Genomic DNA, 19,108 nt, shown 5'->3' with positions numbered 1-19,108 from the left:
CAGCCCAGCATACAATTGGCCTTCTGGGCTGCGAGCGCACATTGCTGGCTCATGTCCAGTTTTTCATCCACCAGTACCCCCAAGTCCTCCTCAGCAGGGCTGCTCTCAATCCCTTCACCCCCCAGCCTGTATTGATACCAGGGGTTGCCCCAACCCAGGTGCAGGACCTTGCACTTGGCCTTGTTAAACCTCATGAGGTTCACACAGGCCCACTTCTCGAGCTCGTCCAGGTCCCTCTGCACGGCATCCCTTCTGTCAGGTGTGCTGACCACACCACTCAGCTTGGTGTCATCTGCAAATTTGCAGAGAGTGCACTCAATCCCACTGTCAATGTCATTGATGAAGATATTAAACAATACTAGTCCCAGTATGGACCCCTGAGGGACACCACTCGTCCCTGATCTGCATCCGGACATTGAGCCATTGACCGCTACCCTCTAGATGCGACCATCAACCAATTCCTTATCCACCGAACAGTCCATCCATCGAATCCATATCTCTCCAACAAACTTTAGTACAGTTATATATATATATATTTATATATGAAAGCGTATTATATATTATATACATACTAGAAGAATAGTCCTGCATGACCTGCATCTCCCCCAGTCTCAGGAAATTAAACTCACAACAGACAAGAACTGTCTTGTTGACCCCACATTTCACTGCTGTGCTGGACATAATTCCCTCCTACACTAGGGGACTAGAGCTCAGAACACTAGGACTGACTTTCTACAGAATATGCATTTGCACCAGGCTGAGGCCACACATTTGATTAAATACCTGGTATATGACGAAATTTTTCCAGACTTCATTGTAGTTTATGTGAATTTACATATTCAGACCCTATCCCTCCACAGTATGCAAAATTTCTATTAGTCTTCTTCACAGACAGCACTCTTCATAAAAGAGCATAAGCAAGCTACCACGTGCTGGACGAAGAGGAGCAGATGTGTTTTAATAGAAATCACAGTGGTTTTTTTGGTGGCCATGGCAAAATGCAGATAGACGTTCCTTTTAGAAGAGAAAGGACTGAACAGAGCTTTCAGCAACCTCTCCTTGATCAGCATTCTCTGGGCTCTAGCCAACCAACCTGGCAAGCAAAAGCACTGCAATAAGAAAACACAAAATTTAAAAAAAAAAAAGTGCAAGCTTTGCAATTTAGCATGGAGAAAGCTGATTGTCGGAATGCGTGTGAGTCACTAAAGAGAGTGGGAAGAAGGACTGACCTCTAGTCAATTTAGACATTTAAGGACAGAATTGTATAGAGTCCTTTTTCAGATAGGGGAAGTAAAGCTGGCACCACCCAAGGGTGAGTCACCTCGGGTACCTTAAGATACCTTAGCACAGCCATCAAGACAAAGACTGGAATTACTGCAGAGAAGGCCGCATCTAGGGATGCCAGACTTGGAGAACGTTCAAGGACTCGATATGTTACATTAGCTGTTTGATATTCATACAGATGAGAGAAATCTACAACAATTGTGCAACAAGGGCCAAGGAAAAAGTTACTTGTAGAACTGTAACAAGACGAATTGGAAGCAAATCAATACACACGAGTTAGGATACAAAGTCAAGAAGCTGTGATAACCTATGCTTGCAGGAGGAATGTAAGCCATCTTAAATCATGGCCATCCAAACAACTCAAAACCCAAGTAATGTCAAAGCGGATGACCATATCCATTTGTGTTTACTTCCTGAATAGCAAAAACTAGCAATAGAAAACATCCGAATTCCACATTTTAACAGCGTGTTAAATCTTAGAGCAAATCACCAAAGGTAGATAAAGGGCATTAGCCCTCATTAGTAGATAGAGAAATTATGGAAGCAAAAGGTTATGTGATTTGTACAGCATTGCACAAGAAGACAGCAGCAGGGCCAAAGAACAGTCAGCATCCTGTCCTCCAAACTACAACAGCAGGTGCTAAATCCAAAGCATCTAGTGTCTTCAGCAAAATGCATAATCAACACTTCACACAAATTACATTAATATAGGCATGCAATCGTTTTCTTCTGTGTGCCTGTGCTGTAATATTTAACTAGAAAGCAAACAATGCAGAGAATGATCTATTAATTTCATGATTGGAGACTCTACCTGTCCTTCACACTTCCTTCTGCAAAACCAACTGTTACCCATCAGCCCATGTGATGCAAGTCTGCTCTGAAGGGAAGAGTATTAAGCCACCAGAAATATTGCACATGCACATGTGCACTGCATTTAGATGGCACTGAACTAAAATGAAAATTTCAAATTTCTGTAGGGCTGCATGTTAACTCACATCCTATCATGGTCCAGCAGGAACATACAACATACTTAGTTCTCCCCCCTACTACACTAAGGAGTCTTTTGAGCCTGCCTTCCTCCATCAGGCTTTATAATAGGCAAAGTAAGTGCTCAATTATAAGTTAGAGGCTTTCCACAAACTTACGTACTTATAAGAGCTTGGTATATTTTCACCAAGGACTAAATGGCACATCCTTAAAATGGAGGAAAAAGTTAAGCAAGCAGCAAAAATCAAGCCTGTCAATGTTAAATCCACAACACTGACCACAAATATACCAAACTAATTCCTAGCAAGCCTTTCAGTGACGATGCTGGCAGCAGAGACCGGTGACGATGCTTCAGCAAACAGTGTGCCAGCAGATCGGTGTCCTGAACTAAAGGCTCTGTTGATTTCAGTTGTCTTTAGACGAGAACCTTGTAATTCACCAGGAACATTCTGCCATGGAGAGAGATCCTCAGCTTCTGACATGCTCTTCATCAACTCATTTGGTGGAGCCGACGTTAAGCCAGTCCTTACTGGCTCGTAATGAACTGGCAGAGTTCAACCCACAACAGGGACTTCCCAGCAGTTTAGAAAGTAGCCAGTATCTCTAAAATTTGACAAGGAAGAACTTGATTTTCTCTGTGCCCACTGCTGTTGCAGCAGCCTCCCAGCCCCTCAGTCTCACAATAGTCTCTTTGCAAGATGTCCAGCCGCAAGGCAGAGAAAACAGCTCATAAACTGAAAATGGTTTTACAATCCCCAGAACTGAGCTGATGCGCAGGTAAATTACAAAGGGAAAATTATTCTCCTTCCCTGCACTACCGGCTCATCAAATCCTCTCCTTCTCCTTCCCATTAAAAAAGGCTGTTAAAAGAACTCCTCCTCATAGCTGACATTTTGCAAATCTCTATTCCTTGCTGCAAAGATCATCCGTGTGAAAACCAAGTATCTTTAAACAAAATGCCCTTTTTGCTTATTGTTCATCCACTGAAGGACTGAGAATCCTTTTGCTTTCCAAAAGGAAGATGATGAAATCATCAGAACTAAAAATCTGTGTTGGTGCAAAAAGACCAGAAGAAAAAACACTGACAAATCAGTATGATCTGTATCTGCTTCAGGCGTATGCTCTTCAAAGCTTCACTTACTGTAACATCATCTCTTTAAACCATTAGCTCTTTTTAATGTCCTTCATTTAAATCCCCCCTCATGATTTAGCTTCCCTGAAAAAAGCCTCTCATTTTCAGGAGCTCTCCAGTTGCTCCCCTATTCACACTTTTACAATCTCAAAATTAAGATGTCTGTAACAGAAAAGACAATTCACTGAAATTTCAAAATAACTAAATCTGCATTACTCAAAACTGTATTCACTCAAAACTAAGAAGTTCAACTACATGAGCTCTCCTTCCTGGCTTCCCCAAGTCTTCTTGCTACACTTTTATTGCTTTGTGGTTTGTTTTTTTTTAAAATTCTCATTTATTCTCTCCTATTCAAACATAAACATTTCTTTTCACTTAGGTATGGGGAAATTACGGTACGCTTCCTCCAGCAATTCTCTCCTGCCTTTTTTCCAAACACCTACTCTTCTGAATGGATGATCTGTCCATTTAAGAGAACTCTTGCGTCTAGACAACAAAGGTCATAGTCTTATTAACATCTGTCTAAATGGAACACATCTGGGTCTTATAAAATACTGATGATAGCATGGGTGTTTACAACATTTTACAAGATAGAGTAAAATGCTGCTAGAACAATGACTATGCAGACAAACAATCTGACCTGTTTTTGCACAGAGAATAAAAGACCAAGCAAACATCTTTGTCCTCATGATCATCTTACAACAAAAAGTACATCAGGACATTCATATATGTATGACATACATTTTAAATGGCATTACAGTTCACCTGTCCAGATTATTAAGCAGAGAGCACTGATTAAGCCCTATCGCTATTGCATAAACAGGTGTTTCCCAAGAGGCTTCATGGGCATATTCTGCATTTGTTTTGCATACAAGGTAGGAGCAGAACACAAAACAAGTTGTGACTGTCTGAGAATCAGGACAAATGGTAAGAACAAAGACAAGGGCATTTCTGTTTCTTAGACAATTATAATTTAGTAGTGTGATTGGATGCAATCACAGGATGAGGAGCATCTTCTAGGGTTTCTTTCTTGACCATGGGATAATGCCTACAGCACTGGCCATAATGCAAAGCAGAGTGGTGCAAAGCTGTACCCAGGAACACACTCCACCACAGCTTATTTGCTGCTGCAGCCTCAGTTCATGAGTAGGTAACTTTTTAGGAAACACAGACTTTCCACTGGCTGTGTCAGCAGCACACTGGTCATGACAGAGGAATAAGAGTGGCTGAATTCAGGAAGATTTTTATTCTGATCAGCAGCACTGAGGCCTTTAGTACGACAGCAGTTTATTTACTCTTCTCCAAACTCTGGAACATAATGCATAGCGAAAAAGGAGATCAACACTCAGACTTTGAGAGATCTAGATTTTACTAATATGCACAAATTTTGAGCACAAGATGGCCTGACAGTTCACATACTGGAATTGCCAGCTGTCATGGCAGACTCTGCTTCCTCTTCTGCTTAGGTACCACACAGAAAGATTAACGGCAGTTGTCCATATCCCCTACGCCGTGACTTTTGGCAACATGAAATTATCCAAAAGAGGATGCTGCCAGGACCTAGAGCACCACACAGTCCAATAACTGCTCACTCTCACACACATTTTGTAACAAGCTCATAAACCTGAGACGACCAGAAAAGCAGTAATCTAGCTGCTGCTTCATGCCTTTCCCCCAAGTCCACTAAGAGATTCCCTGAAAGCTTAGGAACGCTCACAATATTCCAAGTCACTGTGCTGAATTAGCACAAACATTATACTCTGAAGCACTGAAATAATGAAACACAAGATTCTTGTCACCACTCTGCCAACGCAGATCGTCTATGACCTGCAATAACCTGAGTATTCTAGTTCTGTGCACATTATGCGCAGGACTCCTGGATCATCCAGGCTAGGCAATTTTGCATATGCAGATACACGCAGTCATGTTCATTCTGACCAAATGAGGCCTCTTAAAACATCATTTTCAACACCAGAGTTCAGGCTAAATGATTCCCACTGGCAAAAATAAACAATTGCTGGACATTCTTTCCTCATAACTTAGTAAGCTTTGTGTTTTTAAAAACAGGTAGGGTGGAGAGGGAGAAGGCAGAACAGTCTTAAGGATTACAAATTCTTAAATTCCATACAAAAGGCAGCGGTTAGAAACTGGAGCAAGTCAATTCTTAACTAGTTTTCCTCACTGTGACTCTCATAACATTTTATTCCCTAATTGTGAACTACACCATTTTTGAGTCAAAGCAGCACCTCTTTCAGCACAAACAGCCAAATAATCGTTACTGACATACCTTTCCAGAATCAACTAGTTCTGCTATTTCATCCAAACTTGGGCCACTTGGCACAAAAAATGCCCACCGATAATGGACTCCTTTAAAGAGATGCTGCAAGAAAGATCAAAATATATTTAAAAAATCATGAGAGCAAACTGAAATGGGAACTACAATTGATGAACAGAAGCACTAGAGAAGTAACTTAAGGAAAAGACATGGAAATTATATGCTAGTGTCTGAAAAAAACGTCACCTAAGCATGTGGATTAAATGTACAGACAGGGATGTTGTATTACCACAATAGGATCAGGGTGAATTTTGTGTCCAATTGCACAAGTCAGCTAGTTGAGAAAAACAACCACCTTGTCTCTGCAGCTAGAAACAGCATTATTTGTTACGTAACAGAGAAACTGTGCTATATGTTTATGCACATTCACAAAGGGGGTGAAATAAACCCAGAAATGTGACATTTAGAACCTTCCACCTCAGTGTCAGTGATTAAATTTTTCACCATCACATCTGCCAAAGTCATCACCGTCCAATGACAGATGGCAGCTCACATGAAAAGCATTTTGGGAAGATCTCACGAGCACAGGTCAAGAGCACCTCCTCTGAGTAAGTCGTAATAGGAATAAGAGGGCCAGATGATTTCTAATACATGGCATACAACGCTCCTCATCACAGAAACATGCACACTGAGAAAAAAATAGTACATGATTTCCTCCAGCCTTTTCATTTTGTTTTTGAGCTTTCCTTTGAAAGTATCGGTGCAGGACTTAGAATCTCATTCAGCCATGCCATCATAGGAATACCATGGCAACTGCTTGAAAAGCATTCATTTGGAGAGCAAATACACATGTTGAGGGAAGAAAAAGAAAAGTTCTAAAAAGCCTCACTGATCTAGCCACTGGCTGAACATTTTAAGACCCACTTATGAAAACTAGAAAAATCAGTATCACCATCCAGACACATGAACATGAAAGACATGAAAGGCTTTCTAGCCACCCTCAACCACTTTTATTACTCTCTGGTGCTGGAATAGGATGAAGAGAATCAGTCATGGAACAATGTTTTGAGAGAAAGCCTGACCAGCCTAAAGCAAGTAGCAAAATTACCCTCACTTCAATGAGGCAGGGATTTGCTCTGTTTACTATGAAACACTAGCTGTCAGCAGGACTCGCTAGGGAGGCCATATGGAAAAGGCCACAATGAAAAGCACAGTAAGGAATCAAAACTTCAAAGCACCTCAAACTACCACATACACCAATCAGCACCACCCCAACACATTTTTTTTCAGTGCGAGAAAGAAGAATAAAAATGCATCTGAAGTATACTTAATGATACATGAGGAAAATAAGACAGATGAGCCACATGACTAGCATCCAAGCCACAAAGCAAGCCACTAGAGTACTACATAATATTGAAGTATATAGGATTTTGTCAAATACCTTTACAGTTTTGGAACCAACGGTGACTCCTGTTTGTAACATGCCATCAGCCACTCCAAGTTTGTCCATATTGATCAAGAAAGGTGTCACTAAGGTAACGTATGTTGCTCCTGACCATTTCTTCAGGAGATCTAGAGCCCACTTCTCAGTGGATCCACCAACATTATCGAGGATGAAATCAAATCTGCAGACACGTAAAGAACAGGCTTACAATCATGACACGGGGAATATAATTTCATCATAATTAAGCCAATTCACATTAGAAATTGGCCGTAGTTTACATTTTTACATATCACTGCAATGCATTAAAACAACTGCCTGCACGACAGTACCAAGAAAGTCCCCCGACTTCAGCTAAATCCCAGCTTTACTGTGCAATGGGAGTTAAATTTACAGGTTATTGCCCATTCACTGCACAGCAGACACAGGCTATTTAGATAACTTAAACGGCTCTTGAACTCCAAAAAGTAGACTCTTAGATGCACAACTACATTCTCTATTTGCTTAAAGCCTTCTAGAGCTCTATCCCTTCAGCCCTCCCACTGAGACTACTGGAACAGTCTCGAGGTCTGGTCCTAGCATTGAACAATATGTTATGTGCATGTACAAACTAGTCTGGACTCACGCCCTGACTAGGAACATCTCCTGTACATGCTGTGCTCATGCGAAAGTTGGTTCCAGTGGCCAAAGTTACATGAACAAATTACTCTACTAACCCTTATCTCCTCACATCTTTTTTTTGACCCAATTCTCAGCTTCACTTCTAAAAGTCCTTTTTGACCTCCCTATTTGTTTTGGGACCACTTTACCTTTACTGACAGTTCTTTTCTTCAAATTCACCTATTCAATGTAGAACCTAACAATGGAGAGGGTCTAAAACCTTCCCCCCGTGGAATGGGTATGTGCAGCCTCTGGCAACAAGCCACAGTTTCAGCGTTCCTTCTCACAATCCCAGCATGTGAGTCTGTAAAGGCTGAATAGGGCAACAGGGAGCTACGCACCTATTCTGTTAGATGCACAGCTCATTCTCATCTGTAAATTTCCAGCAATCTCCAGATTGCAATAGATATGTATACACACATACATCAAATCTAAATAAACTACAAATAAGAGGGAAAATACTTTATGCAAATTAAATAGAAAAGTTCTTATCTCTGGAAAGACAGTCTTCCTGCCTGTCTTCCAGGGATGTGATTTCATGTCACAGTTCAGTCAACCTAACAGTTGGCTGCCAGCAAGAGAAATTAAAATCATGAAAACTAATGCTCCAGGAAAAACTAGCTCACCATGGAGTCTGAAGAGTCAGTACAACTGAAAAGAGGAGGGAAGTAGGACCATCCTCCTCAGTATACCTGACTGATCGGCTTAGCTATATCATAAAAATGCACCCTAAGACAGTGTTGTCGATAGCTCCTAAAAAGGGTCACTTGCTAGAATGGGTGTTTAGCACTTAAGATGTTGAATTGCAGAAAGGCAAATTTAGCACTGCTTGCAAACTGCAAAGTTAGTTGCTGCACACCCTCCCCATACAGACAGTGCCAGTACCCTCACAGTTGACCTCAGGCCTGCTGACAATCACACGTGTTAAAGGGCACATGCCTTCTTAGCACAGTTATCAGTAAGATTCCTTCATAGATTGAACAGCTCCTATTTCCCCTCCCAGAAAGTTAACTCAATCTAGCTAAAAAGAGCAGTGTAAATACCATACTCAAATACAAGTCACAGTAGACTAAGTTTAAACAGATGGAAAGATTACAAAAGCAAAAAAAACTTCAGTTCCAGAGAAAGCCCCCAAGCTAATTTAAACATAACTGCTTTGACAAGATAAGTGTGATTGTTTATCAGAGGCAGCCCTACCCAACATTACAGAAGAGAAATTAACTCCCAGCTGAGTTGCACAGTGGCTAAAGGCCTTCAGGCAAGCCACTTAACTGCTTCACGACGTAGTTTTTCCCTCTAGAAGATCAATTTTATTATTTACTAACCTCACACAGGATTTCTGAGACTTATTTTAATTTATTCATGCTTTGTAAATGCTCTGAGATCCTTGGATGGAAGCTGACAAAACTGTTCAAATCACAGTCATTGAAGAGAAGCATGTGAAAGTGAGCTTGCCTCCACAAGCCCAATTAACTGGCTTAGCCTTACAATGAAATCTGTGCCTGGGATACTCACTTGGCAAACTGCATTCAAAAAGGGCTGGGATGAATTTGCTTTACAGAGTAATGCTTTAGAAATGGGGAAAAAAACAAAAAAAAAAGAGGAAGTTCTGATAGACTGGAGTCAAGCAATCAAAAGGCAGAACGTCAGACCACCAACACCTTCATCTCAGTATTAAGCAACACAAACACGTACAAGGGTAATGTTTTAAGTTGCTCTTCCAGATTTCCAGATTTGTAATCAATCACATCATCTGCTCCAAGCTTTTTCATCAGTGTGCTGGCATCATGAGAACAAACTGCTGTCACGTGAGCACCCCAGGCCTTCACTAGCTAAAAACAAGTATAAAAAGAAAGAAGTCCAAAGTTTAAAATTTAATGAAACATTGAGAACAACTTAAAAAGCCAAAATCTCATTATATTTATATAATAAATGAGCACCTTTAGTAGGGAGTGGGGAGACTGTGTTCCAACACAGGATAACTTGTCACACAGCCCACAGACAAACAACAGTTAGAATTTATCAATATTTAAGGAGGTTTTGGGGAGGGAGGAGTTGGTGTGGAGGAAGGAGGGTGGGTTTTTAATGCCACTTACAGATATCAGGTCCCAGGATAAATGAGGCTTCAAATAAAATACTCAGTTTGCCATCTGAATCTGTCAGCTAAATGTATACCAAGAGGTATTGTCCAAGTAACCAATCTACAAAACTGTCACCAGATCAACCATTAAATATTTTTAAATATTTAAAATTAAAATATTTTATATTCCTACCTGCTCATTAAGTATTTCATATATCTATCTCACTGTAAATAGCTTAAATATTAATAACAAGAAAAAGAAGGAAGTCATCTCTGATTTACCACAGGGAGGATGTCAGGATATCTTCTACTCCAAAAGCTATAGCAAAGTAAAGGATTTTTGCTAGTTATTTATCTCTTTTGTAATCTCATTTTTCATTCACAGTAATCTTTTTTACATTTATTCCGGATTAATTAATGTAGTTTACTCAGGATTAATCAGGTAGAAATCACAAGTAGTCAGTGGCTGGTCAGCCTTTCGTACTGATCTAATTTAGCCACCTGCTTTATCATGGATCAGGCAAATAGCACACCACTAAAAAATCTCCTGTAAGGCTCTTTAAAACCACTATGTTTATGGTCTAGTAACATGGAACGCAGTGATGCAATCACCCAACTTCTATATTTTTTTCATATTCTCAAGAGAAAGATGTTTCAGCATGAGATGACACCAATTAGAATCAAAATCCCCAAATTAAATGAGAGCATGAAAAGAGGATGTCCCACAATTAATGGATCAATAAAAGAGCATGTTGACTCTCCAAAGTTTAGAGCTACTGGAGTGAAGACAGACAAAAGGGCAGCAGAGCAAAACAGTGAGGGAAAGCTAATCTAAGCCGCTGTGCTTTATGTACACTGCACATAAAAGCCTGGTGCCTCTCATGTCATTTGACCACCTACAACAGTTATGGTAGATGATACATTCTCCATCAGTTTTTCTACTCATACACCAAGTTCTTTTCATATTTATGGAGCATAGCTGACTGAGAGAACATGACAACAGGCTACATATTTCAAGTTTCACCAATTAGAGATTTCCTGCACCCAAACTGTGAAATGCGATCTTTCACTACCTACACTCACAACTCCTTTCTTTGAAAGACCCTGCTTCTTACTTTAAACTAATACAACGTAACAAATGGAAAGCAATAAATCTGAAAATATTTCACTTTTGGAAATATCGATCAGATTGATCAGACAGATCGATCAGTAGCTTGCTATTTCACTATTCCTTCCCTCAATTCCCTTCCGTTAATTTTTTCTTTCATATTGAATAGTTTGAAGATGCATCCTGGGTGTGCTGGTTTATATTACCTGTACAGCAAATGTACCAACTCCTCCTGAAGCTCCTAATATTAATACTCTGTAAAAGAAAATTAAAATATATTAAATAGTTCTTTAATAAAGTCTATAGTAACTATGTATTCTAATGCTTCTCATACATCTCTGACACCAAATTATTTTAAGCAAAAGATTGTATTTGTCATTCAATGTTACTTAGTGGTTAACTCTTCAGATAGCCAGCAATGTGACTTAACATTGCTGACCATGTTTCCTGCGCCAAGAGCATTATCTCAGCACAGCCAAAGAGACTCCCTCATATGTGCTTTCCACTAAAACCAGGCAGTGGAGCTGTCAGGCAGTAACATTTATCACGCAAAAGCCCTGTCCCTGTCCTCACTTTCCTAAACATAATTGCTTCGTTTGGGACAAAATCAGTTAAGAGCCTTTCTGTCTCCCAGACTCCACTGTTGTATCTCCTAAAGAAAAAAATCTGATTCACAAATTGGTGTTATCTAAGAGAAAAAGTGGTTTAGTATCACATTATTTAGGGAGACTGGGAACTTCAGAATATATGGAACATAATTTTCCCATATTGCATAGTATTTATCTAAAAGAAAGACAAAAAGCCAATGAAGTAGCCTGACCATAAACAAGTTTAAGTTCTATTAACTTAACATATGTGCCGCCTTCTTTAGAAAAAGGGCAGTAGAAATTTTCCAGTTCAGTACATCTCAACAAGACCCTGTAAATGCCAGGTTGTAGAAATTGGCACACAAGCAAGAAAATGAAAAAGTACATTACCAAATTATTAGCAAGTGAGAGTTCAGTTTAACTGAACACACCACCCTAAATTTCATAAAAATGAATGCAAGTTTAGTGGTGCGAGAACTTTACTGCTAGCAGCCTAATCACTGCTCAAAAATTTCATCCGGATATTTTATTAAATAACTAAATTTCAGAAAGGGAATTAGTAAGAAAGCCTTGCTGCAGAAGCTACAAACAGTGCTTGGACTTTGGACCCATTTGCTAATTCTAGGACAAAAGGAAGATCCAAGATGAAGTCTTGGCATAGGACCGGGGAACATCATGTTTCTCAGAACTTCTGTTTGCCAGAAAAATTTTCAGTATCTCCAGAAGCTGGTGGTGTTCCCATTTTAAACTCTACCGTGCTAGACGTTTGCTTTTTACAGTGCAAAATTGTACTATACAATCTGGAGTCTCAGTTTACAAAAATCCTTTGAAGTAACCTAAGAGACTTGGCTTTGGTCACAGTATCCATTTTAAAATGTTTCCTCTTTTGTAACTGATCGGATTCTATTCCCTCCTATTTCTCTGATCCAAGCTGCAAAATTCAGATTAAGAATTTGAAACCACAATGCCTGCAGCTTTTAAATCTGCGAAAAAGTACTTATCCTCAGAACCATGCTTCTAATGACAGATGCCTGAAGCAACCTTCATATTTAGATTTTACTATACTTGAAAAGGCTCAGGGATGCTACACACAAGATACTCGGTTAAGCCCATCTTTACCCTTACAAAGGACAGTCACAATTAAATCCTTTCAAAAAAACCTCGTCAAACTGCCTTTCCAATTTTACTCCTTGCCTAAAGGGCATCTCTTCCACTACAAACTTTGGAGAAAGCTGGCATTTTAAAATGCACATTTTGCTCAAGGATTTAGGTAACATTTTCAGTTTTGGGGAGCTGCTTGGCTAGAACTTTATTTTCCCCTTCAGTAAAAGCCCTTGAGACTCTTCAGGTAGAAATACTTTCCCGATTTGGTTACTGAAGGACCACAGATGGTGGAAAGTGCCAAAGCAGGCACAGTTTTGTTTGCATTGCCTCAGGAAAACACAGCCAGGAGAAAACATACCAGAGAAACTACCTGTTTCACTGCAAAGGTGAGCTCAGGAGTAAACTAACACATAAGCACGTGCACGAGGGAACAAACTAACGAATTATTTGACCTGAAGAGAGATCCAAGAGAACCAATTCTCTGAAAAGAACAAAACACACGTTCATACCCCAGGCTTTGCTCCCTTCTGACAGAGGCACATAATTCAAGCCAGTATTTACCAAGGCTGTTCAAATGATCAGAGAGTCAGCAGACCTCTCCATGGGATTTCAGAGTTTAGCCCTTCTCCCTAGGCCCTGCTTGGAACTATGGTGTGGTCAAAAACTAGCATCAGAGAGCCAGGACCTGTTTCAGCTGTGTCCCCTCCGCCAGAAGACACAGGGGGTAGGGAGTGGTACAGATCACGGACTAACATTTTCTCCAGATTATAAACAACTAACAATTTTCAGTGACTCAGATACATGCCAAATAAAAAATATTTATTGAATAAATATATCGATTATATATATATATAAAAAACTAAATTCCATTTGATTATGCCAACAAAATGTCCCTACAAGATTCATTCCTGTATCAAGAAGCATTTACCCTATCAAGAAGTTTTACAACCTACACTCACTTTGTACTTCTCAACAGATAAAATGATGAAATAACACACAGACTTTGAAAAAAATACTTTCTTGGGTTATTCTATCATTCAAATTTTCATTGTAACAATATAAACCAGGAGCGTACATTTAATAGCTTACAGCAGCAGAATCCAGCGTCTCTCCCCAGCATACTTAAATGTATAAAATATTGACTCTGTATTTATATAAAAGACTTTCACTTAATATTAACGTAAATGTTTTCAAGAACTTCTCAAATTGTCAGGTTTGTTTTTATCATGCTTTTTGTTAATACAGCAAGCAAGATATTTAACAGCTACTGTTGAACAAGCATATCCCCTTTCTACTGAAACAGGACACTAGCACGTATGAGAAGCTCTCCAGGTATTATCCACAGAGAACTTCAAAACAATAAAGTCATTCTGAACATTTTGGATAACAAGAACACATTTATCTTGTGCAAGAATACCGACATAAGTTACAGTGCTATAGGATAAAAGTTATGGAGAAATGACTGGAGTTATAGTGAAGCAGGGGACATCACAAACAGTAAGAGCACACTTCAGGTAACTTGTAAAAACAAAATTTGTGAAAGTGTGCGCAGATGCAGCAGATACTCCTGTCAGATCAACATACAGTCAGATGTTGGACTGTCAGCAAGTATTTGATTAGCCCACCCTTCCACCTTAAAGAGGCAAAGAAAACAATACACACCAATAGAAAAATCTCGCTGTTTCTAAGGTGTCTTAACACTGCAATAAAGTATCAGTGAAGTAGCTTTCATCAAGGAATACAGCTGCTCTTTCAAAATAAGACACACTCTGGTGTGTATATACACCCTTCTACATAGCTATTTACATATACCTACAGGAAACAAAAAGACCAACATAAAATCACATGCATAAGTAACTTCTTACCAAACATATTAAATTATTTCAAGAAATTAAGAAACATTATGTAAATTCTTGTCTTTTGAAATGATGGCCTTGCGAGAGTAATGTAAAGTTCACGGAATATACTTTTGCACAGCCCCTTCAATGCATTTTATGTATTTTCCTACAAGAAATTTTTCAGGGGAAAAAAGCTACCATCACGTAAGTCATTCTCTGCTGTTTTTACAATTCAAAACTTCTAGATGGGAAACATCATAATTTTGTAAGTACATGTCCTGGTTTCGGCTGGGATAGACAGTACATTAAAATGTTTTTTGCTGACAGAGTAATTAAATATTTACTGGGAACATAAAAGTAAATGTTTAATGTAAAGACACAATATAAATGCCGTTTGAATTTCACTTTTAACAATCTAAACACTTACCTGAAGATTGGAAAGATACTTTAAATAAGGCTAGCCTATCAATATATCTTTAAGTTAATTCCATTTACATGTGAAAGTTAAGATAGTAAAAAAGTCTAAATACTGAAAAATAAAAAGGAAGGCAACATATGTAGAATTTTATCACTAGCTGGAAGTTAATTTCAATGAAGTCTCTTTGAAATTGCTTTAAATTTTACAATTTCATTTTCTCAAAACATTGTTTATCTTTAGAACAAACAATTACTTGATATTTTCATGATGACATTTACCATAACATATGAACAACGACTCAATCAATTATCTTCTAAAGATGTGGGTGAAGAATTTCAATAAATCTAATGTCCTTTGCAATGTGTTGCTTTACAACAGTAACACCCAAGATAAGAGGAGGTCAAGCATCTAGAGTCCTACTGCCCAATATTACTTTATGACCTACATTTTTGGTGCAGCATAGTAATTTTAATGATTATTTTTCAATTCCAGCCGTTTTACTTTTGCCCTTCTTTCCATTCTGAACATTTTGCTATCTATTTACACAAACATCCAAAGGCCAAAGTAACTGCAAATTTCAATTATCAGGAGAAAAACGGTATCTGCTCCAATCTTTCAATGCATTTGTCCTCTTCTGTCCTTCATCTGTCATTGTCAGATTAACAGGCTGATAAAAAAAGCCAATTTTTCTATTTCATTTGGCTGCCCATCTTGCAGGTTTTCCTCGTCTCTTCTGCATGCCTGACCTCATCAAAGTTCTAGCCTACAGGTCAAATGAGACCCAGTCACCTGCTCATTTTTTCCTAAAAAGCTGGAAAACCAGTCTGTTCCAAATGGCCCACGCATGCAGGAACTGAGTGAACCACACCTCTGTAGTTGAGAGGGCTTTTTGTGAGTTGCCAAAATAACTCAGAGAGAGGATATTACATTTGTATAGCTGTCCTAGCAGGCAGAAAGACAAAGTCCCTATAGATTCCTAGAAATACCATCCTTAAATTCTCTATATAGTCCTACACATTAGATATACAATGGACTATAGTCACTATATAGTCACTATATAGAGGAAGCGAGCAGCAAGTGACTAGGTACACTTCAGTTAGGGTCCTCGTCTGAGTCTCCCTCTAAAGAAGCCTCTCTCTCAGCAATTGTGTAGATTGAATCTAGCACCTTCAGGCCAGCTGGTCTTTGTGAATGTCATGGTATAACAGTCTTCATCACTGTTGGACATGTCTTAGAAGCAGCTAATCAGTATAAAAATGAAACACTAAGTTTTAGCACCAGAACTATTTACGTACCTTTTCCCACTACAATTACTTCGGTTCAGTCCTCCAACTTGGTTAACTGCAGACCAGGCTGTGAGACCTACATATGGTAAGGAGGCAGCTTCTGTGTGACTGAGACACTTTGGCTTAAAAGACACCTGAAATAAAATCAATCGTATCTAAGCCACACAGCAGATCCTACGTGACACTGAAATATTTAAACAAGGTTTACTGAATTGCAGATTGTGTATTCCACATTTTCAACTATCTTCATAATTAGCTGGAGTCTAAATCAATCCAAGCACCAAGAAACAGACAGTTACTTAGCCACCGAAGAAAAAAAAAAATGCCAGTCTTTACAATTTTGGGATTTTGTCTGTTAGCCACATTTTTGAAGGTTTACCTCGTTTCCACTAGCTACCACAAACTCTGACAGAGTGCCCTGTTTCCATGGAGGAATTGCTGCCCACACCTAAAACCAAACAGAAAACAACCATCAATTTTTGTGACTTTGCACATGATTGTACCTACACAGCAGTTTTCTTCATTAAAGAAACCTTTTTTCCAATTTGCAGAATGTCTTCACTGTTGCTTATCAGAAACCAGTTTAGCTTACTCTTTACACAAAAAAACATCGCAAGACTGACTAAATTAAGGACTGCAGAGCTATGTAAATAAATTGTACTATACTGTGCATAAGACATAATTTTTCAAAAAACCCAAACTACTTCCATGCCAGGAAAGCCCAGGCTGGAGGGGATGGGGCAGGGAGGAATCAGAATTTGCTATACTAAAACTGGTGAAATGTGAACAACTAGTGAAGGTGAAAGCAAACAATACCACTATTTATGTGGGGACTCACGAAGTCGTTCTTGCATTATGCCAGAGTTCCTATCCTAAGTAAGTTACTCAAGAAAAAAAAGAACTAATCCTTTCCTATTAGAATTCTATCTTCAGTCAAAAATGAAGCAGCGTCTTGAGTGTGCACTTATAAATAAATACAATTCTTCTCGTTACCACTGAAATGGACCAAAAATTAAAAAACAGAAGGGAAATTAACTTGCAGAAGCAAGTCTGCGAAAGACCATGTTTTTCAGAGAAAAAAAGTAGGGAAGAAAGCATTCTAGGAATTTACTGCTAGATAGTCCTCATTCAGAGTGCAACAACATAAAAAAAAATTTTCCTAAGCGGAAAAAGAAAGCTGAACATCTCATAGTATATTTTAACTACACATTTTAGAAAAAGAGAGATTGGTGGCATCACCTCATCTCCAGGTTTGAAATAAGACACACTCAGTCCACATTCCATAACAACACCAGAGACATCTCGACCAAGTGTTAGTGGAAATTCAGTGTCCGCGCTTTTGAGTTTCAGGGGATCCCGCTTCATATTTAATGCAGTTGCACCATAACCACCTGCAAAATATGAAATTAACCATGACATACTGTACTGAGTTTTCGTTTATTAACTGAACAATTCCAGTTAGAAAGGACTGTTTGTACCTAACATGCCTCATTTCTGTTGTAACTTCAGCATGCAAAAAAACTGCAATATTTTATACTTTTACAGATTTTACAAAAAAAGAGCAAATCTCAGTTCTGGCTTATTTGCCCATGAAATGGCCCTCCATTATAAAAATATTTACTATGTGATAACACTGCCAGAAATTCTAAGAAGTCTGCTAGAAACGCTCCATTTTCCAACAGCGTCATGTAGCTAGGAATCCAAAAGAACTCCAAGCTTTCCATTTGCCTTTTCAAATTAAGTACTGTAAAGAAAGCACCATGAAAATAATTGTAAGAATTACTAAGGCACATATCCTAAGATGAGTAACCTGAATTTCTGTTCAGTAAGCAATAGCTAAATGCTGCGAATTACCCATCTAGTAACTTTGCTCAGCCTAAGAAAGTCTGCATTCAGGCATGTATGCCCTTTCAAGTGTTTGGAGAAGTCTGCCTAGGTGCCCCATTATGCTAGAAAGTGGTTTTATACTGAAAAGAAAAGAAACGGACACAAAAACAGGCACCTTGAAAGCAGGATGAAAATGTAGTTTCTTCGAAATACTTTTATACTGACTCAAAATACTAGTAGCAGCCTCGCAGTTCAAGTGGGTCACTCAACTGGAATCCTCAGAAAGCAAATGTCCCATAATCAAACTTACAATTATAGACAAAGATTTTTTTAAATTAATTTATTAGAGACCCAAGACATAAATTACAGCTCTGTCGGTAGGCTTCCTGCAGGTATCTCTGCATGCACTCCTGAATCTGATTTGGTGTGCAAATCACTTCTCAACATGAAATACAAGGTCTTCTACTACTGCAACTTCCTTCTTGTATTTCGAACCTTGAAATTGAGGAAAAATCTGATTAAATGGGTCAAATACAAAGAGTTAGTCAGTCAAAGATGTAGATTTCCTGGGCCAGCAGGTACTCAGATGGCAATTCAGAAGGGACACGACAACGAACAACATGGTTTGGATTAGCTCGCACGTGCTGACTTTGCAGTAACTTTGACCTTCAGCCCCGTTCACCTCAAAGAGATGGGAAAATCCAGTACCTCTCAGGGGGAACGCTGCTTCTTGGGAGGACTAGTCTCTCGATCAAGAGAGTGCCAACACCCAGATAGTGGGGACGGGGGAGAAGGCCAGGAAAAAAACCCCACCATGGTCATGCTACGAACAAAAGGAAGCTGACTTGTGAGTGGCATGCCTGCAGAGGACAGCAATTGGTCACTTAGATTAAAAGCTTAACAAACCCCCCCCCCCCCCCCCCCCCAACACACACACTCTTGTCTTCAGAAAAGCAATGGCTTTGTGTATCCTTCTTCCTAAGAACTTGAAAAAAATAAGTTTCAAAGAGGCCGGGGACGACACCTGCTTCGAGGGGGCCTTTTGACACTGCCGAGACAGGTGACTACCGGGGCGGACAGG

General features: G+C 39.2%; 2 protein-coding genes across 2 annotated transcripts in view; one reads left to right on the top strand and one right to left on the bottom strand.

Annotated features, from left to right (window-relative positions):
* Window positions 1-17,888, bottom strand: part of RTN4IP1 (reticulon 4 interacting protein 1) — a 23,791-nt gene extending 5,903 nt beyond the window's left edge. Inside the window, exons 1-8 of the mRNA XM_009327937.1 lie at window positions 17,822-17,888; window positions 17,440-17,591; window positions 16,580-16,648; window positions 16,210-16,334; window positions 11,174-11,222; window positions 9,475-9,611; window positions 7,120-7,303; window positions 5,691-5,783 (exon numbers count right to left, since the gene is read on the bottom strand). Of these exons, the coding sequence (XP_009326212.1) occupies window positions 5,691-5,783; window positions 7,120-7,303; window positions 9,475-9,611; window positions 11,174-11,222; window positions 16,210-16,334; window positions 16,580-16,648; window positions 17,440-17,591; window positions 17,822-17,888 (876 nt within the window). The remainder of the gene's footprint in view (window positions 1-5,690; window positions 5,784-7,119; window positions 7,304-9,474; window positions 9,612-11,173; window positions 11,223-16,209; window positions 16,335-16,579; window positions 16,649-17,439; window positions 17,592-17,821) is intronic.
* Window positions 17,889-18,472: 584 nt separating this feature from the next.
* QRSL1 (glutaminyl-tRNA synthase (glutamine-hydrolyzing)-like 1) overlaps window positions 18,473-19,108 on the top strand; it is a 15,103-nt gene continuing 14,467 nt past the window's right edge. The window contains exon 1 of the mRNA XM_009327936.1: window positions 18,473-18,571. Within this exon, the coding sequence (XP_009326211.1) occupies window positions 18,473-18,571 (99 nt within the window). The remainder of the gene's footprint in view (window positions 18,572-19,108) is intronic.

This window comes from Pygoscelis adeliae, unplaced genomic scaffold (assembly GCF_000699105.1).
Source record: "Pygoscelis adeliae isolate BGI_AS28 unplaced genomic scaffold, ASM69910v1 Scaffold76, whole genome shotgun sequence".
Lineage (NCBI taxonomy): Eukaryota > Metazoa > Chordata > Aves > Sphenisciformes > Spheniscidae > Pygoscelis > Pygoscelis adeliae.
This window is presented reverse-complemented; position numbering and strand designations above follow the sequence as displayed.